General features: G+C 56.1%; 11 protein-coding genes across 11 annotated transcripts; 7 read left to right on the top strand and 4 right to left on the bottom strand.

Annotated features, from left to right (window-relative positions):
- Positions 1–266: 266 nt before the first annotated feature.
- BO97DRAFT_418013 (uncharacterized protein) lies at positions 267–985 on the bottom strand (the record flags this gene model as incomplete). The annotated part of the gene is made up of 2 exons (XM_025696499.1): positions 267–695; positions 794–985. The coding sequence occupies 2 exons, from the start codon at positions 983–985 to the stop codon at positions 267–269; spliced, it is 621 nt and encodes a 206-aa protein (XP_025547173.1).
- Positions 986–1,617: 632 nt separating this feature from the next.
- On the top strand, positions 1,618–2,589 carry BO97DRAFT_461982 (RTA1 domain-containing protein; the record flags this gene model as incomplete). Its single annotated transcript, XM_025699390.1, has 3 exons — positions 1,618–1,782; positions 1,844–2,092; positions 2,144–2,589. Exons 1-3 carry the CDS (start codon positions 1,632–1,634, stop codon positions 2,587–2,589), a joined length of 846 nt encoding a protein of 281 aa, XP_025547172.1. The 5' UTR covers positions 1,618–1,631.
- A 349-nt stretch (positions 2,590–2,938) lies between these two features.
- Positions 2,939–4,749, top strand: BO97DRAFT_327188 (cytochrome P450; the record flags this gene model as incomplete). The annotated part of the gene is made up of 4 exons (XM_025691325.1): positions 2,939–3,314; positions 3,382–3,416; positions 3,476–4,171; positions 4,249–4,749. Coding segments are annotated over 4 exons (1,608 nt in total), but the record flags the coding sequence as incomplete, so codon positions are not given.
- Positions 4,750–4,989: 240 nt separating this feature from the next.
- Positions 4,990–5,913, top strand: BO97DRAFT_308054 (RTA1 domain-containing protein; the record flags this gene model as incomplete). The annotated part of the gene is made up of 3 exons (XM_025691180.1): positions 4,990–5,140; positions 5,213–5,461; positions 5,525–5,913. Coding segments are annotated over 3 exons (789 nt in total), but the record flags the coding sequence as incomplete, so codon positions are not given.
- A 117-nt stretch (positions 5,914–6,030) lies between these two features.
- BO97DRAFT_446424 (sugar phosphate isomerase/epimerase family protein) lies at positions 6,031–7,297 on the bottom strand (the record flags this gene model as incomplete). Its single annotated transcript, XM_025698646.1, has 1 exon — positions 6,031–7,297. Exon 1 carries the CDS (start codon positions 7,135–7,137, stop codon positions 6,031–6,033), a length of 1,107 nt encoding a protein of 368 aa, XP_025547169.1. The 5' UTR covers positions 7,138–7,297.
- A 604-nt stretch (positions 7,298–7,901) lies between these two features.
- BO97DRAFT_227994 (uncharacterized protein) lies at positions 7,902–10,679 on the top strand. The gene has a single exon (XM_025690698.1). It carries the CDS (start codon positions 8,284–8,286, stop codon positions 10,489–10,491), a length of 2,208 nt encoding a protein of 735 aa, XP_025547168.1. The 5' UTR covers positions 7,902–8,283; the 3' UTR covers positions 10,492–10,679.
- A 188-nt stretch (positions 10,680–10,867) lies between these two features.
- BO97DRAFT_355029 (uncharacterized protein) lies at positions 10,868–11,880 on the bottom strand (the record flags this gene model as incomplete). Its single annotated transcript, XM_025692117.1, has 3 exons — positions 10,868–11,169; positions 11,218–11,689; positions 11,761–11,880. The coding sequence occupies 3 exons, from the start codon at positions 11,878–11,880 to the stop codon at positions 10,868–10,870; spliced, it is 894 nt and encodes a 297-aa protein (XP_025547167.1).
- Positions 11,881–11,986: 106 nt separating this feature from the next.
- Positions 11,987–13,097, top strand: BO97DRAFT_227992 (uncharacterized protein). Its single transcript, XM_025690697.1, has one exon. It carries the CDS (start codon positions 12,094–12,096, stop codon positions 12,949–12,951), a length of 858 nt encoding a protein of 285 aa, XP_025547166.1. The 5' UTR covers positions 11,987–12,093; the 3' UTR covers positions 12,952–13,097.
- A 1,049-nt stretch (positions 13,098–14,146) lies between these two features.
- On the bottom strand, positions 14,147–15,852 carry BO97DRAFT_437913 (MFS transporter; the record flags this gene model as incomplete). Its single annotated transcript, XM_025697881.1, has 5 exons — positions 14,147–14,387; positions 14,440–14,571; positions 14,622–15,183; positions 15,219–15,607; positions 15,659–15,852. 5 exons carry the CDS (start codon positions 15,850–15,852, stop codon positions 14,147–14,149), a joined length of 1,518 nt encoding a protein of 505 aa, XP_025547165.1.
- A 1,423-nt stretch (positions 15,853–17,275) lies between these two features.
- BO97DRAFT_408587 (putative glyoxalase family protein) lies at positions 17,276–17,982 on the top strand. Its single transcript, XM_025695894.1, has 3 exons — positions 17,276–17,551; positions 17,618–17,817; positions 17,886–17,982. The coding sequence occupies exons 1-3, from the start codon at positions 17,418–17,420 to the stop codon at positions 17,960–17,962; spliced, it is 411 nt and encodes a 136-aa protein (XP_025547164.1). The 5' UTR covers positions 17,276–17,417; the 3' UTR covers positions 17,963–17,982.
- An 887-nt stretch (positions 17,983–18,869) lies between these two features.
- On the top strand, positions 18,870–24,475 carry BO97DRAFT_227960 (putative Rho guanyl nucleotide exchange factor). Its single transcript, XM_025690696.1, has 3 exons — positions 18,870–23,223; positions 23,279–23,548; positions 23,602–24,475. The coding sequence occupies exons 1-3, from the start codon at positions 19,000–19,002 to the stop codon at positions 24,331–24,333; spliced, it is 5,226 nt and encodes a 1,741-aa protein (XP_025547163.1). The 5' UTR covers positions 18,870–18,999; the 3' UTR covers positions 24,334–24,475.
- Positions 24,476–24,966: the final 491 nt, after the last annotated feature.

Genomic DNA, 24,966 nt, shown 5'->3' with positions numbered 1-24,966 from the left:
CTCCTTATGACCGACATGACGAAATCGATATTCTTTCCTTGACGCTGAAAGAACACTGCCCTTGCCGCTTTGCACAAACTGGTGTAGAGATTGGATCCAGCTACAATAAACGGAAGCATGGCGACTGCTTGCTGACGAAGGATTTGCAATCATCGCATACAAAATCAGAAAAGAACGAAGGAAGGACACTCAACAATTCCCAGGCAAACAAACCAATTCATGCCAACTCGACAGATAAGCCGTTGTGCATCAGTCATGTCTTGATCTCAGAGCCGCAAGCATGAGCAAGCGCAGCAAGTAGGAGAGCCTATAGCGATCGAAACACTACAGAGGAACAATTCTGATGTATGAGCGGCGATCTTTCTCACGGCGAGCTTCCTTCCGGCGAGATCTCTCAAGACGGCCTTGCTCGTGGCCAGCTTTCTCACGACGAGCTCCTCAACATCAGCTTTCTCAAGACGATCTGTCCCCAGACGAGCTCTCCGAAAACGATCTTTGCCAACTTCCTCTGCCTTTAATGAGACATCGCTCGTCGAATTGTGTTTTCGCTTTCTGGCCGTAGGCGTCTGCTGATCATCGTGAGTGCTAAGTGCTGGAGCTTTGTCGCGACTTATAACAGGCTGCATCTGCTTCTCTAGATGCCCCAGACGTTCAAAAGCCGCCCGAACAACGACGGCAGCGGCATCCCGGACACGCTGTATCTCCGCCCAACGAGCCTCAGAATCCATGCCGAAAAGGATATTGAGTTGTTTGATGACCGATTCGTCGTTCCAAGAGACAGTGCATCACTCACAGGGCTGATTCCGCGGCTGGATTCCCAGTCTGGCAACGAGGGGACCTTCCGCCGCGAATCCCGATCGCCCCAAGGCCCGTACTTGGATGGAGAATGGGTTTCGTGAATTCGCCGGAGCTTCGCCAATGTCAAACCATTCTCAAGAATCTGGCTGCCATTTGCATCTGGCATAAGCTGAACCAGCGTCGGCATCAGAGCCACTCGGTTGGTATAACACCCACTATGGAATCGTGGCACTGTGCGCCTTGTGAAGCGAACTCCGCCTCGGCTGGGGGGGGGGGGGTGCGTCTTCGCCCATGAAGCAGGCTGTATCCATCCAGGTTCATAGCCTAACCCTTCTCTGCATTACAGGTCATGGCCACACCTATATGTATCCTATGGTTATATACATGCTAACCGCCTCATATATCTGTCTATGCCAGTTCGAGAATTGCCATTCAAGCATAATTTTGTGTGGGGCAGAGGTCCACCGAGATCATGGCATGTTTCAAGGCGTTGCCCGTTCAGCTGCCCCAGACTGACCTCAACGCTGAAACCCAGTAAACCAACGGTTTTCCACCACCAGTAGCGATGATCTTTGCGGCCAGTGGATCTCGACTAAAAATATCGCTTGCCAATCTCTTTGCAATCTGGGCCTGCCAATGCTGGGGCGCTGCAGCCACTAAGCCGAACAGAGTTGGAAGTACGAAATACGACCGATGGGCGATCAACAGCTTCCACTTTTACACAATCTCTTCTCCTGACTCCAGCACAGACAGTACAAAAGGTCGGCGGCCGTCATGTCCATGTTCACGTCCAGACTACATCTCTTTCCAAATCATCGACTTCTTCCGCCACCATGCAAGGCTGGGTAGCATACGCATATTATCCCTCCATGGCGGGGGCGGTAATCATGATCCTGCTGTTCCTGATTGCCACACTGATCTTCATCTATCAGCTCATTCGCACTCGTGCCTGGCTGACCATTGCTGCTTTGATCGGAGCACTGTGTAGGTTGCAGCCTCACCCGAAGACACCGAGTCGATACTGATGCTTTCTTCCTTGCTACAGTTGAAGTCATCGGATACTGCGGTCGCGCGTTGTCTGGCCATCAATCGCCCGACTGGACTCTGGGTCCATACATAATCCAAAGCACGTTGCTCCTGGTTGCTCCAGCGCTGTTCGCTGCGACTATCTACATGATCCTCGGTCGCATAATCCTGCTGGTCCGCGGAGAGCACCACTCGATCATCCGACTGAAATGGTTGACCAAGATCTTTGTTATCGGCGACGTCCTCTCCTTCATGATGCAAGCGTCCGGTACGAATCGCTCCTTTGTCTTCATCGTGTATTGACCCTAACAACGAGCAGGCGCCGGCCTCATGGTCAAGTCCAAGTCCGCCACCGACCACACGGGCGAAAACGTAATCGTCGGAGGTCTGGTGGTGCAGATCCTCTTCTTCTGCTTCTTCATCACGGTGGCTGTCATCTTCCAGCGCCGGATCTATCGCCATCCCACTGTGCGGTCCGAGTCGCCGTCGATCCCGTGGCGGAAGCACTTCTTCTCGCTCTACGCGATGAGCTTCCTGATCCTGATCCGGTCCATTGTGCGGTTCATCGAGTACATCCAGGGCCAGCAGGGGTACGTGATCACGCATGAGGCGTTCATCTACGTGTTCGACGCAGTGCCGATGTTTTTGACGCTGTGTATCCTCGTTGTGGTTCACCCGAGTGAGATTAATGGATTGTTGGGCAAGTCGCGGGTGGCAGCAGTGGGCAATGGGCTGAGATTCAAGGACATGTCGCCGGCTGTGTAAGAGGAAAAACTTGTTGGATAAAAATCTGTAATTAAATAGAGGCAAGCTAGAAATGCTTTATTCCCCACTGTACGAGACCCGAAGCAGCAAGGAATACGCATGCGAGAAGAGTTAAACCCAAGACAGTAAACGCTACGGATACGAAGTGGAGCCCTAATATTCCCGAAGGGGAAATCCATGGATTGATTCAATGATTGAGCTGTACAGACCAGTCTGGTCTCCTCGATCAATGCATATTTATGCGCAGTGCTCGTCCATTTCGCCTCCTCGATTCTAATTAGTACTTTATCAGCAGCTCTCCCCGATGTGAGCTCCTCGGCCCCTAACCCCCAGGACAACCCGTCCGACCATGTCCATCTTCACTTGCCTCTGCATCGCGCTCGCGACCACCATCATTTACCCCCTGGCTCGAATATACACCCACTACCGTCCCCTCCGAGACTCCCCCGTCCCCGTGCTCATCGTCGCGATCTCCCTCCCGAGGTCAGTTCGAGGGATATTCTCGCTCCTCGACGCCAACACCCGCCTCGCCATCTTCTTCTCGCTGGCCCGCTTCCAAACGCACTCGTGGAACTTCCGCGACAAATTCGCCCTGCATGCGCGCTACGGTAAGTCCTTCTTCCTGGTCACACCCTGGGGACGCGAATTCGTGACGGCCGACTGGCCCGTGGCGGAGCGCATCCTCACACGCAGGAAGTCGTTTGCCAAGCCCCTGGGCTTGCTGGGTACGTCCCTCTCCCTCATAACCATGCACTCCAAAGGAGAAACAAGCAACTGATACAGTCAGTGCAGACAAGCTCGAGCTCTTCGGCCCGCACCTCGCCTCGGTACTCCCCCTTTCCCGCGCTACTCTCCTGTAACACACCCCTAACCAGCCTGCAACCAGGTCGAAGACACAACCTGGCAACGCCACCGCCGCATCACGACCAACGCCTTCAACGCCCACACCGACCAAACCGCCTGGCACGAGTCGCTGGCGCGCGCAGCCCATCTGTCCGCAATCTGGACACGGCATGAGACCACCATAACGAGCACATTTCCCGACCTCGCGAACATCAGTCTGGACGTGCTCTTCCGCGCCTGCCTTCCCGTCGCCGCGCCACAGGCCCCAGGATTCTCAACGCAGGAGTGCAAAACAAGTCTACTTCGCTTCCTCGAGTCGCTGACCGTGCCATCGCGCTGGGTCCTGCCATACCCATTGGGTCGTCGTCGCGCGAACCCCCTCAGGACAAGTGCCAGAGACCTCGGCGCCAACATCGCGCGACTGGTCGCCCACCGCCGACGATCACCGCTCGAGTCGACCCTGGGAGGGGATCTACTCTCCACACTGCTCAAATGCGAGGACAAGAGTAGAACCGGTCGCAGGGACTGGTTGGCAGCTGACGAGATCCAGGGCAATCTGTTCCTGTTCCTGTTTGCCGGACATGAGACCACAGCGAATACGCTGCTCTACGCAGTGTATCTCCTTGCTATCTTCCCGACGTGGCAGGTGTGGGTGGGTGAGAAGATTGATGCGTTGCTTGGGGACGGGGAGCCGGGGTTTGAGGTGTTTGGGAGGGCGATCAGGCTTCGGGCTGTTATGGTATGCTCTCTTTTCTCTTGCTTTACCTTGGTGGAAGTGTGATGGTGGGGTATAGGCTGATTGATTCATTGGAGTAGATGGAGACGCTGCGGCTGTACGGGCCTGTTGTCAATGTGCTGCGCGAGACGCGGGGCCGCGAGGAGATCGTCCAGCGCGGGGAGACGGCGGTGGTTGTGCCCGCGCACACGGCGATTCGCGTGAATAGCGTTGCTTTGCATACGGATCCAGATACGTGGGGGGAGGATGCGCTGGAGTGGCGGCCCGCGCGGTGGGTGCTTGCGCCGCGCGGAGGGGCTGGAGCTGTGCACGACGAGGTTTTCGATGCGCAGATGGAGCGACATCTCCTGGCGTGGTCGGAGGGGCCCCGGGTGTGTCCCGGGAAGCGGTTTGCGCAGATCGAGATTCTCGCCGTGCTGCTGCAGCTGTTGCGCCGGCATCGCGTCGAGATCGTGCCTGATGCTGGCGAGACGGTGGCGCAGGCGCAGAAGCGGGCGTGGCAGCGCGTGCAGATGAGCTCGATGAGTCTCACGCTGCATATTCCTCAGCCGGAGAGGGTGCGTCTGCGGTGGGTGAGGCGAGATAGATAGATCGATAGGGCTAGCGTCGCTTATTAGAATGTGTTTATTAGAGTATCATGAGCTGATTCGTCAATGTACCTGCGTAGAGCTCGTCTAGACGCCGTTTGCTGCATCTGATCAAGCAATGGAGGCTAGTCGATAGCCCTAACCGGCCATCGAAACGAATACGAGCCCCCATGCAACGACAGGCAGTATATAACCCAGTGCACCAACACATCTTCCGACTGCAAAGCACCCAGCATGGCAATTTACCAACTCTATCACTATGCCCCCTCGCTCGCCGCCGCCATCGCCGCGACCGCCAGCTTCGGGCTGCTGACGACCTGCCACGCAATCCACTACCTAGCCCAGCGGACCTGGTTCTTTACCCCGTTCGTCATCGGGGGCATCTGTACGTTCCCCTGCCCTCACCCTCAAGCACCTTACAAACCCGCCTTAACCCAGCCCCATAAACGGCCCGCAGTCGAAACAACAGGCTACGCAGCCCGAATTATCAACAGCCAACAAACGCTGCACTGGAGCACAGCCCCCTACATAATACAATCCCTACTGATTCTCATCGCGCCCTCCCTCTTCGCCGCCTCAATCTACGTGATTCTCGCGCGCATCATCCGCCTCACCAACGGCGATACCCGATCCCCTCTCCGCGCGAACAGAATCACACGTATCTTCGTCATAGGCGACGTGATCGCCTTCCTAGCACAAGCAGGCGGTATCTTACCCCACCACCCTTCCTCTCCCTAAATCAGTCAAAACGGCCAGCTAAAGAGCGTAGGCGGTGGACTGCTCGCCAGATCCACCTCGTCGTCCACCACCCACCTCGCCAACTGGATTGTCATCGCCGGGTTGATCGTGCAGATCCTCTTCCTCGCTGCATTTATGTGTGTGCTCGGTGTGTTTCATCGAAGAATGGCCCGGCATCCCACGCGGCGCGCGAGGAGGACTCGTGTGCCTTGGTGGAGGTTTCTATGGGTGTTGTATGTGGTGAGTGGCTGTGTGTTGGGGCGGTCGGTGTTTCGGGTCGTGGAGTTTGCGTGCGGGGCGGAGGGGGTCTTGCAGCGCCGGGAGGTGTGGTTGTATGTGCTTGATGGGGGGTTGATGGGGGTTGTTATGGGGGTGTTGCTGGTTTGGCATCCGAGCCGGATGAGGGATGGGGGTGGGGAGGGGGAGGGAACGAGAAGGAGGAAGAGGAGGAAGAGGAGGAGACCCGATCGTAAGTATGTAGTTGCAGTTTGACGGGGCTATACAGAAGCTTCTACTGTGACACGTGGACATACAGTCCTACTCCTGTGTCTGATCCTCCCAGAAAGCCGGCACTCGCTGCACTTCATCCAGCAACCACTTCAAGCCCTTCATGCCGCGCTCCGCATGCTCTGCAGGCACAGAGGAATGCGTCTCATGCAACGAGTAATTGAACACCTCCAGCGACACGGGGCCCGGATACCCGGTGGCCAACACGGCGGCAGCGACCAATTCGACAGGTAGATACGCCCCGCGGTCCCTCTCCCCCGGAAACAAGCGATACCCCCTAGACCAAGGCAACAACCTGGGGGTACCCTCCTGCACCTCCCAGCTCCGAACTTCATCCAGCCCGACCCTCTGCGCATCGCCCACCTGAAAGAAGAAAATCTTCTCCCCAGGTACGGTGGCAACCAAATCGCGCATTGACCGCATGACGGTCTGCCTAGCAACATTCAAATCCTTCACCAGCCTCCCCTCCCCATCCCCAGCATAGGGATCCGCCCACTCAACGGCCAAAACATTAAACGCATCCACCACCAACCCAACATTCTCCCTCCCCGCCGCGCGGACCACCTCCCAAGAACTCCGCCAGGTATTCCTCCTCGCCCAACTCAACCCCTCATACCCAATCCGAATCACCTCTCCGCCATCCCTCCGCGCAAACTCCCGCGCCATATCCCCAAGTTCCGCCAGATCCCTCGCCACAACCTCCAACTCATCCGTCACAGCCCCATCCATCCGGATATTCGCGCACATGAACACGAGATCGGTACCAAAGGCCCGCATGAACGGGAACCGCGCCGCAACGGAGTCGAGCGCTGCGCGCCGGGCGGACGGGTCCAGGTGTCCCTCGATCTCGCGGCAGGGCTGCGTGCAGGCGATTTTCAGTCCCAAAGAGCGCGCAAGATTGCCCAGTTCGCGCGCTATCCGGAGCGTTTCGGGCGTTGCCGTCCACGGGTTGTCTGGGCCTGGGATCGTGGGGTCGTGCTCTGTGGAAAGGTGGCGCGCCCAGCAGTCGTCGAAGAGGTCGATGTGCGTGTACCCTGCTGCTGCGGCGGCGCGAAGCCGTGTCGGCAACGGGTGGTGTGCTGCTGTGCCTAGGGAGAGAGTGGCGATGCCGAGGGGGTTCGTTATCGTGGGAGGCATGCTGCTGCTGATGGTTTTGGGTGCGGGGTGGGATTGTAGAATATGGGATTGGGTTGGTGGGGATAGAGGAGAGGGTTTATAAGGAGATACCCGGGTGAAGGGTTTACCGGACGATATTGTCCGGGTGAACGTTCTGAGCGTGCGAATGAAAGTGAGTCAGTTGTTTTCTGATAGTTGCACATCGTTGAGCTGCTTTGCTGTGATGTTTCGACCTCGGATGTCTGACGTATGAGCGGGAATTGACCAATCAGCAGCAAGTAATGGGCTGGTCTCCGCACCCGGCCTCTTTATCTGGCTCCGGTCCGGGCAGTTCTTGGAGGCATGTTGTCGATGTGTTATGATCGAGTAAGGGACTATTCGTATAGAGTCATAAGATAGTCTTCATTCCTCTCACCACCCTGCTCGAGTAATAGGCATGTGCAATGTGTGTATTGAAATGTATCTATCCCAGTCGTTCTGATCTAGTATGTTCGTGCATCTTTTGTAGTGCATCTTGTGTCAATCACATATTTATCTGATAAGAGCACAAGCCATCTGTCTTGCTTATCAATGTCAGCTCCCATTCTCTGTTCAGCCACAGCCACCATGCTTGTTCGGTCTTGGCTTGTCGGCCTGCCATCTGAATTTGCACTACTCGGAACCGTCGGCTCGGCCGCTGCACGGCCACGTCAGGCTGCATACAGACGGACCATGCCGACAGGCCCACCGAGAAGAAAGAGTGAAATCCCGGCGGGTGCATCTGGAGGACCCTCTTGCTCGCTACCCCAGAACTTGAGCAGAATTGAGTCTCGCGGACATAGCAGTCAGATACAAATGCGATCGAGCAATTCGGCATCGCGGTCACGGGATAGACAAGCCCTATCCGTCTACAGGATGAATCGCAAGATTTCGCAGCCTGCTCCAATCAGCAGCCGCATACCTGACGAGTCGTTCAAGCGCCGATTTATTTCAGACCCCCCTCCCTCGATCAACACTGATCGACAGTTCCCCTCCCACTAGCATCGGAGTCTACTCGTCGTACGATGCTCTTATTCCTGTTCTTAGGCTAATCGGGTAAATTGTTCCAGCATACATGAGTACTTAAGTTCCAAAAAACAGTATGCCTTTCTGCCAGACACGCCTTCGAGATACGGTGCATCCCACGGAATGTACATCCTCGTAGCCCTGCTTGTGGTCGGCCACTGCCTGGCCGACTACTTCCACCCCAACACCACGGGCCTCCGGCTGAAACACGGCTTCGAGACGCTGCTCATCCAGCCGTACGGCTACGATGGCTTCCGCGTGCGTGCCTGGCCATTTCGGCCTCCGACCGGCCAGGAAATCAGCTTCCTATACGACCCTCCGCTCGAAGGCTTCGAGAACGGCACCGCGCATGGCATGAGCTACGACATGACCTCCACAGGCGAGACGCCGCAGACGCTGCGCAACGGGAATCTGATTGTGCGCACGACCGGCTGGGGAGGCAATGCCGGCGGCTACCGACTCGCGTTCTCGCGCGTCAACGCCGACGGCAGCGAGACGTTGCTCACGAACGAGTACGCGCCGCTGAAGTCGCTGAACCCGCGCACCTACACATGGCCGGGCCCGGGCGCCGAGTTTCGCGCCGAGTTCAGCTTCAGCGCCACGCCGGACGAGCAAATCTACGGCACCGGCACACAGCAGGACCACCGCATCAACAAGAAGGGCTCGGTCATCGACCTGATCAACTTCAACACCTACATCCCCACCCCCGTGTTCGTCAGCAACAAGGGCTACGGCTTTGTGTGGAACATGCCCGCCGAGGGCCGCATGGAGTTCGGCACCCTCCGCACCAAGTTCGTCGCCGAGTCCACCACCCTCGTCGACTATGTGATCGTCGCCGCCGACGCTGCCTCTCCCACCAAATACGATACCCTCCAGCGGCGTCTCTCCGCCCTCACTGGCCGCGCCCCGACACCCCCCGCCTTCAGTCTGGGCTACATCCAGTCCAAGCTGCGCTATGAGAACCAGAGCGAAGTCGAGCTCCTGGCGCACAACTTCGCCGCGCGCAACATCCCCGTCTCGCTCTTCGTCATCGACTACCAATCCTGGGCGCACCAGGGCGACTGGGCGCTGGACCCGCGGCTGTGGCCGAACGTCAGCCACATGTCGGCGGTCGTCCGCAACACCACCGGTGCGGCGCTGATGGCCTCACTCTGGCCGAGCGTGGCGGACGACTCAGTCAACTACGCCGCCCTCCAAGCCCAAGGCCTACTGTCAGCCACGCGCTCGGGCCCCGGGACAACAGACAGCTGGAACGGGAGCTACATCCGCAACTACGACGCAACCAACCCCGAAGCCCGCGCCTTCCTGTGGCAAATGCTGCACAAGAACTACTACACGCAGGGGATCGAGAACTTCTGGATCGACCAAGCAGACGGCGGGGCGCTGGGCGAAGCGTACGAGAACAACGGACAGAGCACATACATCCAATCCATCCCGTACGCCCTACCCAACGTACTCTACGCGGCAGGCACCCAGCGCAGCGTAGGCAAGCTATACCCATGGGCGCACCAGCAAGCGATCGACGAGGGGTACCGCAACGCAACCAGCACAACGTCTCACGATGCCTGCCCGCATCTCTCGCTCAGCCGCAGCGGATACATCGGGTCGCAGCGATTCTGCAGCGTGATTTGGTCGGGCGACACGACGTCGGTATGGAAGACGCTGGGGGCGCAGATCGCGTCGGGGCTGTCGGCGGCGGCGACAGGCTGGGGGTGGTGGACGGTGGACGCGGGGGGGTTCCAGGCGGACCCGACCGTCTGGTGGAGCGGGAACATCGACACGGCGGAGTTCCGCGAGCTGTACGTGCGATGGTTTGCGTGGGCGACCTTCCTGCCCTTCATGCGCACGCACGGCAGTCGCACATGCACCTCGCAATCCGCCTACACCTGCGCCAACGAGCCCTGGTCCTACGGTGACCACAACACCCCCGTCCTCGTCGGCTATATCCGTCTGCGCTACCAGTTGGCCAAGTACCTGACCCGCGTGTTTGAGCGCTTCAGCGCCGAGGGCCGCAGTATCATGCGTCCGCTGTACATGGACTTCGAGCACTCGGACCGCAATGTCAGTGCCTTGGTCGCCGGGAACGCGAACTTCACCACCCAGGCGTATATGTTTGGTCCGCGGCTTCTGGTCAGTCCCGTTACCAGGCCGAATGTCTCCGAGTGGCAGGTGTATTTGCCTCATGCCGCGGAGAAGGGCCGCTGGACGTATTGGTGGTCCAACCAGACGTTTGCTGGTGGCGAGGTCGTCACTGTCAAGGCGCCTACGGAGCATATCCCTTTGTTCTTTTTGGGGAGCAGGGAGGAGATTCTCAGTGGGGAGGTCTTTTAGACGTGCCGGATGCGAGGCACTGCGCTTTGGATTTGGTTTGGTGAAATGTGTACTGTAGATCTGGCGAGGGGGGAGTCTGCTCCATGGGCTGGGTCGGATCATGGTGCAGGGAGTACTGTTGCTGAGGGTAGAGTGTTCAGGGGGTTCTGTGTATGCCAGTCGTGTCAAGTGACAAACTCGTGTAGAATACCTGAGGGCTGTACTCGGGGTCTTGATGACTTTTATTCACTCAAACCGAGCACACGCCAAGATAGAATCCCACTAGCCAAATCAACACAATTGACCCAACCCTGTCAAAAAAGCCAGAACCCATCGTGTTCGCTTCCCCGAACGCCCAAAATGCAACGCCAATGCAACGCCAATGCAACAAGCCCCATCATGATTCCTCCTCCTCCTCCACAACCAGCCGCTTCTGCTCCGCGCATTCGCCCTGCGGCGGCGCCGGCGGGTCATACTCGGCCCGCAGCGCGCGCCGATACGTCACGATGGCAATGTAGTCGTGCAACGTGCCCAGGAACTGCAGCACCACCGCCGTCCAGACCATCCCCTGGAAGGTATTGCCGCCGGCCGCCGAGATGCCCTTCTCGCTGCCGGACTCGCTGATCAGATCGACGAACTCCTTGGCGATGACGCTGGCGATGGTCGCCGCCACGCCGAAGCTGAATACGCTGATCTGCGCTTGTTAGATCGGGTCGTCACATCAGAAAGTGGAAGGGAAAGGGAGACCTACCAAGATGGCGTAAAACCCCACGCTCACCGGCGGCAGCTCCAGCTCCGTCTCCGTGCCGGGGTAGCGCGGGGGCTGCGATGCGCAGTCCGGACGCGTGGCGCGGGCGGACGCGATCGTCCAGATGCGGATGGCGATGGCCACGATGGCGGCGATGGTGCCGAAGATCAGGAACAGCACCATCGTGGTGTTGGTGGGCTTCAGCGCCTGGAAGTCGTTGGTGATGCACGCCGGCCAGCTGCCCGGCTCCAGGCCCGTGGGCGGGTTGCCCAGCGCCTTTTGGATGGCTTCGCCCGGGTTGAAGGCGAACACGACGCTGCGGTCCGAGCACTCGGTGATGCGGTCTTGGATCGTCGTGCTGTTGGTCTTCGCGTCCGTCACGCACGTTTCTTGGTACCCCACGCAGTACGACATTGGGTACACCATGAAGAAGTCGGGCGCGCCGTCGCCACCGGCGCCGCTGGTGTAGAGCTGCAGGGCGGGTTAGTTGAGTGCTTCGTGGGGCGATATATGCTAGCTCTGTGGGTCGGGGTGCAACGTACCGTCAGGAGATTGCCCTGTGGTAGAAACTGGCGTTGGCTGCCTGAGAATAGGCAGAGGATGCCCAGGATGAATGCGATGAAGGAGCCGGTGACCGGCAGAAGCGAGCGAAGGGAACTCATTTCCGATAGTGTGTTCGTCCAAGGTGTTTGATGCCGAGATGGTTCGCCCGCTGGAACATCGGGGTTCGGATAAAAACTCTCGTCATACGCACCTCGAGGTGAGTTGCTCCAGTTCGAAATCGTAAGGACTGGAGCAATATATGGCGCGATAGAACCAAGGAAACGTCCTCCACCTTATGCCGTCTCCGGCGCCCAGCCGCCTCAATTCCGGGAATGCTGGGCACGGCCCTAAACGGACCACCCGCGAGGGACGGGGCGTGGTATGGGAATACCACACCACCGGGTTGCTCGGGGTGGTTAGTGATCAAAGATCGGGTGTGTGTGCCCGTACAAGACCCAAGTCTGCTGATGGCACAGGAGGCCATGCTAGCCACCGTCGCTTGCAGCCACCTTCGCCATGGGCAGATCGACATGCAGCTTACACGTCCAACCACCTTTGTGCTACGAAGCGAGCTTGTGCCTATGACTGCCAGAGCCCCACCACACCATCGCGTATCCGATGCGACCGTCCCATTATCGGAGAAACGTCCCCAATCAGAAGCCCCAGGGTCAAGGTTGATCCCGCAGCGCCTCCGCGGATCTGATTCCCGCTCGACCCCATCCTCCCTGCGGAATGTCGCTGGAACGCAGGGGTCGAAAGACCACCGCAACGAATGTAACTCACGTTGCACGAAGAATGCTTGCTCTATTGGTGCCTGCATTGACTCGAATTGTTCGTCCCGATTCGTGGATCAGGTGTGCGAAGCTTGGGGTACAGAGCATTTCACTTATATCTGGGACCGGATAGGGGGCGGATCAGATGTTCCCAGGAACTTCCTCCCTCACGTGGCGTTACTGTGCCTATTCAATGGGGTGTCTTCATGGGGTTCTGGTCTGTGCGGCCGTGGTGGGCTTTGGGGTCTCACGCTCGGGCAGGCAGTGCGCTGTGCGCCCCTTGCGCCACCGTTGATGCCGATGCGGACGGGTGAACGTTCGCTGAGGCAACATTTGGTTTCTGTTGCCTACATCATAACCCCAGGGCTTCCACATGAATCTGTGATTGTCTCAATAGTCGTGGGCAATAGTCGTTAGTGAATATTGGCGTCCCTAAGATATCCGTACTGCACACCTTTGAGTTGCCCGCAACGTTACCGGATCCGCGTCAGTAGGCAGTGAACGTGAGATCACAACACCTCGAAGAAAATCACCCAGGCAAAATCACGAATGCAACCATCGATGCTGAATCCTGAGGTGGCTGGGAGACTCTCGACGGGTGCACCGGCCTTTATAAGGCCTGCAGCCGCACTTGAACCCATGGAATGACTGTGTGACGAGCTGTGTAACATGCTTCTTCAGATGATGATCTTTCTCCGTGAAAAGACGGCTATGACTGGATGCAATCCGGCTTCAGCCATTCTGATAGAGTTATTCGCAGGTAATTATCAGCCGTCTCAGTGATAAATGATCGTAGCTCGAGGACAAGCCTATCGTCCTTGAAACATCGAAAGCAAATCCCCAAGCCCCAAGTCGGGCGCATATACGCAATGACAATCAAACCAGCGATTGGACGGACTGTGGAATGTGCGACAACCACACCCATCAATAGGCGGACTCCGTTTCCCATGGAAAATTCAGCCCTGAGCTGGAGTGGCGTGCAAAAGCAGAAGAATGAGTCCCTGGAAGACGCAGTCTGGGAGGACCAATCGACGACAACCAGGGGTGATTCTTGTCTGCTCTCGCTCTAGTGCATGCAGGTTCGGCTTAACTCCTATGGTTATAGGCACAAGGAGCAGGAGTAGGTGAAGGTTAACATCTGCAGTGAGTTGTTCTTTTCATACCCATAGTTGCACGATGATTCTCGTTTCGGGTTTGTGGTGTTAGACTCCTGTCATTGGTAACTAAAGGATCCTCTCGCGGTCAAATGAATCGGGGATTTTCTAGTACATCTCGTGAGACTCAACACTCTGCAGCCGATCATGGATTCAAGTTTCCTCCACTCTTTCAGCTCCTGCAAAGAGCGAATATGGTTAAAGGCTTAGATATCTGGTCTGAAGGACGTTTTAGATCTGGAAAGCAATCCCTACATAGCAACCGAAAAGTCTATCCGGTTGAAACCCCCGGGGACGAGGTTGAACATTCTCACCCCGATGTAACGCGCTCGGTTGGACTGCGAGGATAGTGAGCATTATTCGCTTGCAATTTAAGCAGGTGTGGTCGGCTGGACTAGCCATGATGGCACAAATATATTTAGTCTAGGTTATCCCACGTATTCACCTCGTCATACGGTCTACACCCCTTTCAGCTGCTCCGCTGGCTCTAGAAGCGGCGCTAGCTTACTCTTCTTCCGCAGCCGTGGTCCGTACACGTAGAAGAGTACAGGAACCGGAATCATCACCACGGCGATGCAGCCCAGGAGGGTACCGGCCCACTGAATCCCCAGATTATGAAACATCTGCTCCGTGAAAAGGGGAAAGACCGGCCCAGCCATGGACCGCATCATGGTGTTGGCTGCGAACGCGGATGCAGCACTGCGTCGTGTTAGTCCAATACAGTCGAATGCAAACCAGCAGGTAAGCTTACAGTTGCAGATACGAGTCCAGCAGGTAATTAAAGCCCTGCATGAAAATCGAGGTGATTCCGAGTCCCACCATCACTCCGGCGGCCGTTGGCGCCACCCAGTGGATTGAACGATTCCAACCCGTCCAACCGAACCTGCAGGACCTGTCAGCGCGCGATAACATCGGACTCCAGACTTTACTCACCAGAACAATCCTCCTGCGAATGCCAGGCCCCCGACAATACAAGGCAGCAACCTCCATTCGGGAATCGGTACATTATTGTTGGCCTTCAGCTTCCGAGTATACGAGCCTTGCTGAGAGAGAACGAAAGCGCTGCCGGAGATTTCTCCGATAATCAGGCCGATAAAGGGCAAGCCGGACACACCGCCCGTCATCCCGTAGGTGCCGGAAAATACAGTCGGAATTGCTTCCAGCAGAGCATATGCTAATCCGTAGATGAAGGAAATGTACAGAGTAAGCAGAAAAGCGATTGGTTCGGTGAAGAGCATCAAGAACGGACGGGCCAGATTTTTCATTACCAGCTCCTTCAAATCAATTTCGAGTTCGGCCTGTCGGGCATGAATCCCCAAGTGCCGAGTCTGGCATCGGAGGATAGCCGCCTTTTTTACCAAGATGACCGGTGCGTGTGTCTCTTCACAGAAGACAACCATCGACAACAAGCTGAAGAACCCGACGATGGCAGGCAAATAAAGAGTCCAGCGCCAGCCGAGATAGCTTTCGGCAATAAAGCCACCAACAAAGGGTGCTGTGGATGGCCCGGTGAGCACGGACATTGTGTACATGGCAATGGAGATTGCACGTTGTTCTTGTTGAAGAGATCGGAAAGACTGGCAGGGACCAGGGCGATGACACTCGACGCGAAGAAGCCAGAGAACAAGCGGGTCAACATGATGGCCTGCGTATCTTTGGAGGTCGCGCAGGCAATGGTGAAGATGTCGAAGCCAAACATGCCGATCACTAAAGGCCATCGGCGGCCGAGTAGCTCGGAGCTGGGCGCCCACACAGTCGGGCCGGCCGAGAAGCCCAGCACGTACAGAGTCGTGCCCTGAGCGGCAACTTCTGAGCCAAACCCAAAGGCTTTCTCGACCTGTGGGGCGGCAGTTGCGAAGACTGCACTAACAAATGCGGTGATTAAGGCACAGAAGGTCAACAGCGATCCAATCATGACTCTAGCAGGGCATCAATGGTATGTTCACATAAAAGATCATCGGCCGTCGTACCTCCGCTTGAGAGGCCAAATCTGGGGATGCATGGGGTCATCCGCTCCGTCGAACTCCACCACGTACTCCTCCGAGCCCGGGAGATGGGGCGGATAGGGCTTCCCGGCACCCATGGGGAGCCATTTCTCACGCGGGGTACGGCTCCGATTGGAGCCGACCGTGAGTTGTTGCTGCAGACGGTAGGTGTTGATCATTTTCAGCTCAATGGTATCATGGTGGTCCGGGTGCTCTGATCAGGGATTGCGCCGAGGGGTCCTGGCGAAATGGTCCGAGACCGAGTAGGCGTCCTTAGTCTCATTTTCGTACTTCTCGACAGGAATTCGGCTCATGATCACAGATCAGATTCTGCGCCCGAGAGAAGCTTCCTATGGTGGATAACGAAGACAGAATTGAGAACTGAAAAAGGCACAGCAGCCGGCTGGGGGCCGATGAATCCTTGAAACGAGCTAGCCAGGTGCCGGCGAGCTGACCGAGAGTTTCGTCTCTCTCTCTCTCTCTCTCTCTCTCATCCAAAAGTTTCCTCCCGGCATGTGGGTCAAAAACGGAGCCATTATCTCGAGGTCCATCGCGTTTGTCTTTCGAGACCCAAAGTGGCGATCCACTTGCATGAATCAATTGGCGGCAGCTGGGCTGCGGACAATCCTCAGCGGAAGAGACGGAGCAGCGGCCATGTCGAACCCCATTCGCCTCGATTTCGCCATGGTGCCTTGAGTGTAGTCAGATTGTTTGGTCGTCGCGGTGGTGTGCAGCAGAAGTTAATTCCGCAGACGAGACAGCCCACGGCTTCGAGTGGATCCAGGCGGGAAGCACATCATCGGGGTACTCGACATCAGGCTGGGGCTCGAGGGAATCTGGGGGGAAATTGCGGTAATCCGGGAAGGTGTTGAGAACGCATGGTTTTGTCTGTCAGTCGACCTGATAGCTGATCGATCTTCATCAGTATCGTACAAGCCGGAGCAAAGTCAGAGACGTAGAAAAGACCGACGTTGAAACGGAGAGTTGATATAATGAGAAAGGCGGGGGGGAAATCAGGAACGGGCCCGGGGAAGATCCGCTCCGGTCGGCGGAATGAATTCCGTGACAGGGACCAACCAACCAAAAAACAGTGGGGAAGATCAACTCCACTTGTAGTAGTTATATAACATGGATGATGGATGTAGACATACTTAGTAAAATGAACAGTTGCCACATTGTAGAAATGGAACATCAGGCATTCTTTGTCTTTATTTATCTTTCATGTTTCAAGACCATCAAACAAATCTGAACCACTTCATCTAGTGGCCCTGAAAGCATCTTTTGGCCATAAAAGGGTCCCGTCCCGGCTTCGGGCCGCTGCCAGATCAGCCCGACCCGGTATCGGCTTGTGCTAGGAACAATAAATGATAATACATCTTCAAGTTGTCCTCAAATGCTACCAGTGCAAAGAGTCTCTTCTTGGTATCTCCTAAGAGAGTGGCTCAGAGAACTTTCCGAACTGGTTCGGCAATGAATACTCTGAGCAGGTTCGATCAAGCACCCCGCAGGGATAGTATCCCAGGAAAACAGATTCCGAGACACCCCCGACCTGCAGCGGGAAATGCTTCTACTTTAGTCAGTCTCGTGTTGGGTCACAAGGATATATGATATTACCCTGCGGGGTTGGAATGACTTCACCATCCTCCATTCATTTCCTTTCTACATCCCCTCACTTTTATAGACTTGCGATCATCCTCACGAGCCTCACGAGCACCTCGAGCACCTCCAAGCACACCCCGTCAAAATGATTTCCGGCATCCATCATGTCAACATCCTCGTCCCCGACGGCACCCTCGACCAAGCCACCGAGTTCTACAGCGACACTCTGGGCTTGGTCTCGGCCCCCGTACCCGAGCTCCAAAAGGGAACGATCCTGTGGTGAGTCCTGCTTGCTTCAACCCCATCATGCGACGCGACACCTTGCACCTTGGCTGACCTCCGAAGGTTTAATCTCACCCCCGACGGAAGCCAACAAATCCACGTCAACCTCGGTCCCAACGCCGAGCTCGACTCACAGCGGCACGCCTGTCTACGAGTCGCCTCGCTCGATGAATTGCAGACGCTGCAGAAGCGTATCCTGGCGCATCAGGAGAGCGGAGGACCTGCGGCTCCGATGGATGTAGATCAACTAGGGATGTGCTCGGGTGGGTTTGGCAGACCCTGGAGACAAGACTTGAAGTCGGCGCTGCTAACACGATTTGATGACGGATAGGTCCGTCAGGTGAGGAATACCCGCGTCGGTTCTTTGCCAGGGACTTTGCGGGCAATCGACTAGAGTTTAGTGTCTAGATTGGTGGGGGACTCGGAAGAAGAGCGCCTCGAGGCTGAGCGCGTTTGCATTTATCGAATTGTAATTTAACATCCTGCATGACTGACCACGAAGTGGAGAGTAGCGGAATAAGTTTGATAGCTGGTTGGGATTATTTTTACCGGTATGGATGTATATTGAGTGAGTGAGTGAGCCTCGAGGAAGAGAAGGGAGCAGGCAGAGTGGCCTACCTAGTACACATGTAGTAAAGCGGTAACGGTCAGCCCGGCCACTCATCCCTTATGTTGACCGCCTGCCCCTTCCAGCTTTCCCTCCCCCATCACTCCTGAATTCTCCGCCAAATCTTTCTTTCCCACTGCCAAGACCCTCTCTCTGTCTCTCTCTCTCTCTTCCTCTCTCACACAATCCCTCACTCTCTCTACTCTCCCTCTCCAACTGTACTGTCAGGCTACCCGTCGCTTCCATTTACCCTTTTCCCACCTTCTCCTCCTCCTCCTCCTCCCCCCTCTCCACCCTTCTCTATCTCCCTCTTTCTTTCTCACTCTCTGCCTTCCACCTGCTACCAACCTCTCCTCTCTTCGTCCACTTCCAACGATCGCTTCCTCGTGGGACTCCGATCGCCTGGTTGTCCAGGGTATGTGGAGAGGTGGTGGTCTGACCAGCTTCTTTTCTGCTCTATCTTGTTATTGCGCTGGTTGTTATTGTCGTTGTCGGCTCACCTCCGGATGAGGCTCGATTCACTATCTTTACCAACAAGCTTTAGTTGGTCGGCGCCTCTCCCTTTCCACTGTCCTTGAGTTTTCCTTTCCGTCATTCACGCATTCTCCGCTGTGAATTCGGAGGGAGTGTTGTTGCTCTCCCCTGAGTGGCCGATTGTTGTTCATCGCTCCCTCTCCCCACTCAACAGCCACGAACGTGGGTTTGTCCCAGCGCCGATCCTCTGCGAGCTGCCTGCCTCCTTTCCCTCCCTCCCGGTCGCCGTCGCGTGCTGTCAGCCTCGTTTTCTTGGTTCGACTCTCCCACCTGAGTCTTTTCGTTGTCGTTCGCTTCATCCATCATGGCGCACTACAAGAACGGTTATCCGATCTACGGCCAATCACCGAATTCTCCTCCGGCCCCAGCGCAGCCCACCCGATATGACCTGTATCCCACGCAGCCCACCAGCCCGCAACTCCGACGCATGCCCAGCTACAATGTGGGGGACGATGCAGGGCTTCTGGGGGCATCTCAGCAGCCACAGAATGCCAGAGCGACCGAGGTGAACGCTCGTTATGGCGGTCAGGACCGCGATGACTATGCAGACCCTCGATATGCGCATCTCCCCACGCCCTCCTCCCCTCAGATGTCTCGCACCCGCGCATCCTCCCAGTCCAGCTACCAGTATCAATACACCTCATCGGTTTCCGCCGCCGCTTCCCCGACCCAGCTCGCCTACAACCCTCAACAGTATGCCCTGCCACCCACTCCGTCACAGCAGCAAGTCGGCTTCAGCCCGATCGCTTACTCGGGTCCGGGCTCCCCGCAGAGCAACCCGATCGCGCCTGGCCATCAACCATACAATCCCGCTGCCTACCAGACAGCCACTCTACACTCCGCCGCCATCCAACGACAACCATCCATGACATACAGCCAGGCCCCTCCGACCCCCCAAACCTATGGGCCTCCGCATCCTCAACTGCCCCCACCCCCACCCCCGCCCCCTCCCCGCGGGCCCGACCACCCTTATGGAAGCCGTCCGGCTGCGCAGTATGGGGGGGTGTCTCCGGCCGCACAGTACGGTTTCGCATCTCCGTCCACCTACAATGTAGCCTCTCCCGCGACTTTCGGCCCCCCCGATCTGAATTCTCCTACTTCCCCTCCGTACATGACTAACGCCCAGTTGTCCGGTTATATCCCGCAGTCTCCCCGTCGCTCCGAAGCGGCTTTGCCGGCTGCTTCAGACGACCAACCTCCAACCCCCCCGGCGCATTCGTCAACGGGAGAGGACCTGTACGCAAAGCGCGCAAGTTTAACCCTTTCCGGCCCCGGAAGATCCTTACCAACTCCGCCCGTGCATCAAGTCCAGTCCCCAGTGTCACCGCGCCGGACAGATACGTTGACTCGACACCCCCAAGCCCGCCCCTTGCCGGGCCCTCCGGTCGATGCGGATGCGGATCTGTTCGTCGACGCAGAGGATTTGTCTCATCGCCTCTCGCCCGATGAGAGACACACTCATACTAATGGGAGCATTGCCACTGGAATGGGCCAGTATGTGAACTATGACGCGTATAGCGACGACAGCGACGCTGAGGCCGCGGCCGGCCTGGCAATGTTACAGATGGCCGATGAGGAGGACCGTGTTCAAGCGGAGCGGTTGCAGGAACGTGCGCGGCGAGAAACCAACGCATCGATCATCAGTGCCTATGGAGCGCGATCGGACACACAGGCAACATCACCTCTTGCTGACTGGCCTCAGGATGATCAGCTTTCCTACGGTGGTGGTAGCTATCGCGAAACTGGAGGCTACGAAGAGAATGGCTATGGGACCGACGGCTATGGTGATGATCGACTGCCGGCCACTTCGGGTTCATTGGGAGGCTCCCATCTGTCGGCAGATGATCGCGACGAGTACTCGGAGGAGTACGAATACCCGCTTCCGCCGGACTCGTCTGGATATCCTTACGCGCAAATGCCGCATCATGCCCGAGTGGATGCGGGGGGCACAGGAGGGCTGTCGGAGCCCGGGGCTTACCAACGTCGAATGAGCTTCGATTATGGAGATGAGACTAATGGCCCGCTGGGAGAGCATCAGGACCTGCAGCAATCAGAAAGTGAGAGCTCCGGCCAAGGGGACGAGCCTGGGGACCTGTTCTTTCATCCTGGGATGCGGCCCCTTCCTCCGGCTCCTGTCGAACCGGTCAACAACCCGAATCTCAGGTCTCATTTGATGCCGGCAGGAACGTATCGTCACCAGGACCAAGCTGATGTGCGGGATGCTACACAGTATTCTCCCTCTTCTTTCCCTGTTGCTCCTGATTCTTACAACCCGACCGTGCCCAATTCTGCTCAAGTGCCACGGTCGACATCACTATCGAGCCATCCAATTGGACCTCGTACTGACCCCCCTATCAGATCGAAAACCGATGCAGATCGGGCGAAGTACAAGCAGCAGCAGGAGCTGCTCCGTCAGCAGCAGCAATATGGTGCGCTCCGGTTTGACGACTCTCCTGATGCTGCCGCTGCGGCAATGGCGCTCGATCTCCCTGCGATCCCGGCTGGCCGTCGCAAAAAGTTCAACCCCGCCAAGCTCTCCTCGGAACAGTTCCGTCGCTGTTCGGAGCCGTGGGCGCTGAGCTCTGTCCTCTCCTGGATCCGTGAGCTGAGTGAGGACGAGACGGACCTCAAGGAGCAGGCCATTGTGGATGCCATTGTCGCCTTATTCACCCATAAAGTCCCCACGATGAACATGGCCGATGCTGAAACCTTGGCTGCTCGCGTGGTCAAGAACATGCTAGCCGAGGAGGCGCTGGTGAAGGACGAGGAGTGGGTTAAGTTCAGCTCAGGCACGATATCCGGCGTCCTGTTTCAAATTACCGGCACCGGCTGCTATTCTCCTCGGTTGCACGAAGAGGAAACGGAGGTACTCGGGCGGTGTTACTCCCACCACTGTATGCGGACGCTGAAGAAGGTGAATTTGAAGGCGCAAATGATGGAGGCTGAGAAGAAAGCTGAAGACTGGGTGACGTTCTACAAAGTACCCAAAGAGCTCTGGGAAACATATCCGAAGAAGGAAATTGATCGTCAGAATAATCTCCATGAGATTGTCACGACCGAGGACTCATTCATCGCGCAACTCGATGTTTTGCGAGAACTATACCGCGACCAGCTGTCCCGTATGCAACCTTCTGTCATCAAGCCCAAGCGCCTGAGTAAGTTCTTGAACGATGTCTTTGGCAAAGTTGATCCAGTCAAGAAGGTCAATGAAGACTATCTTCTTGCACAGCTCAAGTACCGTCAGAAGGAGCAAGGGCCATTTATTGCCGGGTTCAGCGACATCTTTCGGGAATGGATTCGCAAAGCCCGGGCCGTCTATATCGATTATGCCGCCACATTCCCTCATGCCAACTACCTTGTTCGCAAAGAAGCTGAGGTCAATGTCCTTTTCCGCCAATTCCTCAACCAAGCCCGTGACCATAAAATGTCGAATCGCCTGAGTTGGGATACTTATCTCAAAGCCCCGATCACACGTATCCAGCGCTACACTTTGCTTTTGGTTACCGTGTACAAGAACATGGTCAAGGACTCTGAAGAGAAAACGAATCTTGCCCAGGCGATCGAAGAGATCAAGCAGGTTGCCTTGGAATGTGATGCCAAGGTGGGCGAGATGACCAAGAAGGTCGAACTGATAGAGCTTAGCTCTAAGCTTCAACTTCGTCCAGAGATGAAGAAAGAAGTTGAGCTGAACTTGGAACATCTGGGCCGTCAAATCATCTTCCGAGGAGACCTGCAGCGTCCAGGTACACGGACACGTTTCTTGGTGGACACGCATGCCATCCTCTTTGACCATTACCTGGTGCTAGCCAAAACCTTTACGACTCGGGACCCCTCGAGGACGATCAAATATGAGGGGTATGATGTATCGAAGCTGCCCATCCCTATGGATCTTTTAGTCTTGGAGAGCACCAACGATGATCCGGTGGTGAAATCAGCTGTGCGTGGCGTGGCTACCATGACTCAACCACAGGCCGCTGGTCGGGGTGTAGGCGGAAACACTTTAGCTCACACGGCTAGTGGCAACTCGGCCAGCTCTGGGAACTCAGGCTCGAGCAAGACCATGGTGCCGGCAACTGTTCTGGAAAGCTCTAAGGATGATAAGATCTTGTACCCTTTCAAGATCAAACACCTGGGAAAGAACGGAACATACACACTGTACGCTTTCTCCTCTCAGAGCCGACAGGAATGGTGCGACAAGATTACCGTGGCGAAAACGAAACATGCAGCAGCATTGTTTGCCCAGAATGCCGAGCCTTTCAGACTCCGTGTGCTGGCCGACACTGCTTTTGCGACCTCTGAAGCTGCTCTGCCCCCTACGAGCGTGATCATAGATGCCACGCCTCTTGATAGAGCTATCAGGGATGTGGAAGAGCGGTATGCGGGCTCACCACGCCCTACTCCTATTTGCAGAACTGCAGTTCACTGTGCTACGGTCTTCCAACAACCCCCTGGCCGAATGATGTGCGCCATTGGTACCGATTACGGGGTCTATATCTCAGAATATAATGATCCTCGAGGCTGGGTTCGGGTATGTACTATGAAGTCGTCATTTGCTCGAGCAGAAGCTAATGATATCATCGCAGGCGATCCCAATCATCCGAGTCACCCAGATCGCAGTCTTCGAAGAGTTCAACGTCTTTGTGCTGATTGCGGATAAATCTCTAATCGCCTACCACTTGGATGTCGTATGCCCGCCGGGTGGCGTTGCCACGCAGACAACAACAGATTCGGCTCGTCGCGCGCCGCAGAAACTGTCAGGTAGCCGTGAAGTCGGGTTTTTCGCAGCAGGCCATATGAAAGACCGCACCTTGATTATGTACAAGAAGCGAGACGGGCTCTCGTCCACATTCAAGGTTTGTCTCCTCATTGCCATCTCATTCGTGCTTGTTGCTCACTGTGGCTTTAGATTCTCGAGCCCGTGGTGCAAAAATCATCTAGCAGTCGAACTCGTCTGTTCTCCCGGCGCTCACAGACCGAATTCTTCCGCGAGTACGATGAATTCTATATCCCCTCGGAATGTTATGGTATCAATATGTTTCATTCCTCTCTCGCTATTTCAACCCAGCGGGGTATTGAAATTCTCACAATCGACAAGAAATACACGTGGTCCGTGCCGGACTTCCGCTCCGAAGCTCCTCCGGAAGCACAGGCCCAGCTGACCAGCATTGCTCATCGCATCGGCACTCTGCGCCCGCTGGGCATGTTCCGGCTCAGTGATAGCGAGTTCTTGGTAGTGTATACGGAATGTGCCGTTTATGTTAACAAGCACGGTGACGTGTCCCGCAGCGTGGTCATGGAGTTTGTAGGCCACGCTCATTCGGCGTGTCTTTACGGCCGGTTTCTTATACTTTTCAATGATGATTTCGTCGAGGTGCGGAACGCCATGAACGGCCGCCTCCGCCAGGTGATTCCGGGTCATGGTGTTGTCTGTCTCGATGATGGCAGCAGCATGCCCGGCTCTGGTGCCAACAGCATTCCCACGAACTCCGGAGGAGCCGTGAACCTATCTAGTGGACTGTCGAATGGCAGTTCGCTCGCGAGCACTGGCCGGACGGTTAAGATCTGCATGCAGCATCCTGAGTTCGAGCGCAGCCAGCTGATCCTGGAGTTGATCGAGAACGAGGGACAAAAGGATTGATCTACTTATCGGTCTCAGTCAACTTGCTCCTCCTCAACTTCTCATTCTCTTGGATCTATACAGCAGATGCCCTTGGCTCGCTGAGAACCCACTTGTGCCTACGCCATCCCCCGCTATTCCTCCAGCAGCGCAGTGGCCTACCTTCAACATCTCCTTCCCCGGGCTGACCAAGCCCAGTTGCATAATTCCCGGCCGATGGCATTGCTCGTCATGGGATATTGCCTTCAAAATCTATTGTCTTGCATAGAGCCTTTTTTGTTTCTCCCCTTGTCTTCGATACTCTTTATTTATCAATTTCTGACCTTATACCCCAAATTTCTTTTATTCTACCTGTTCGCCCTTCTAATATAGTTTTTTTTCCCTTGTCTGATTGGATGTCCGGGATTGGAAATCCGCTCTCCTTGGTACGGTCCGGCTCCGCAGCTCCCTTAATCCATTTGTTCGTCGTGCGCACAGCGAACTTCAATCGTTGTTCAATTGTGTTTGGAAGATGCATGGGATGTACATACATAGACAATGGAGATACGTATATATGGATAGCAGGTGCGATTCGGCCATCACTCGTGACCACCAAACCAAGATTGGTGCAGTACAAACTGTGCCGGTTGCAGCAGACTTCCTCTCATTATTGTA

This window comes from Aspergillus homomorphus (assembly GCF_003184865.1).
Source record: "Aspergillus homomorphus CBS 101889 unplaced genomic scaffold BO97scaffold_54, whole genome shotgun sequence".
Classification (NCBI taxonomy): Eukaryota; Fungi; Ascomycota; class Eurotiomycetes; order Eurotiales; family Aspergillaceae; genus Aspergillus; species Aspergillus homomorphus.
Note: the sequence above shows the minus strand (reverse complement) of the source record. Positions and strands in the feature narration are given on the sequence as shown.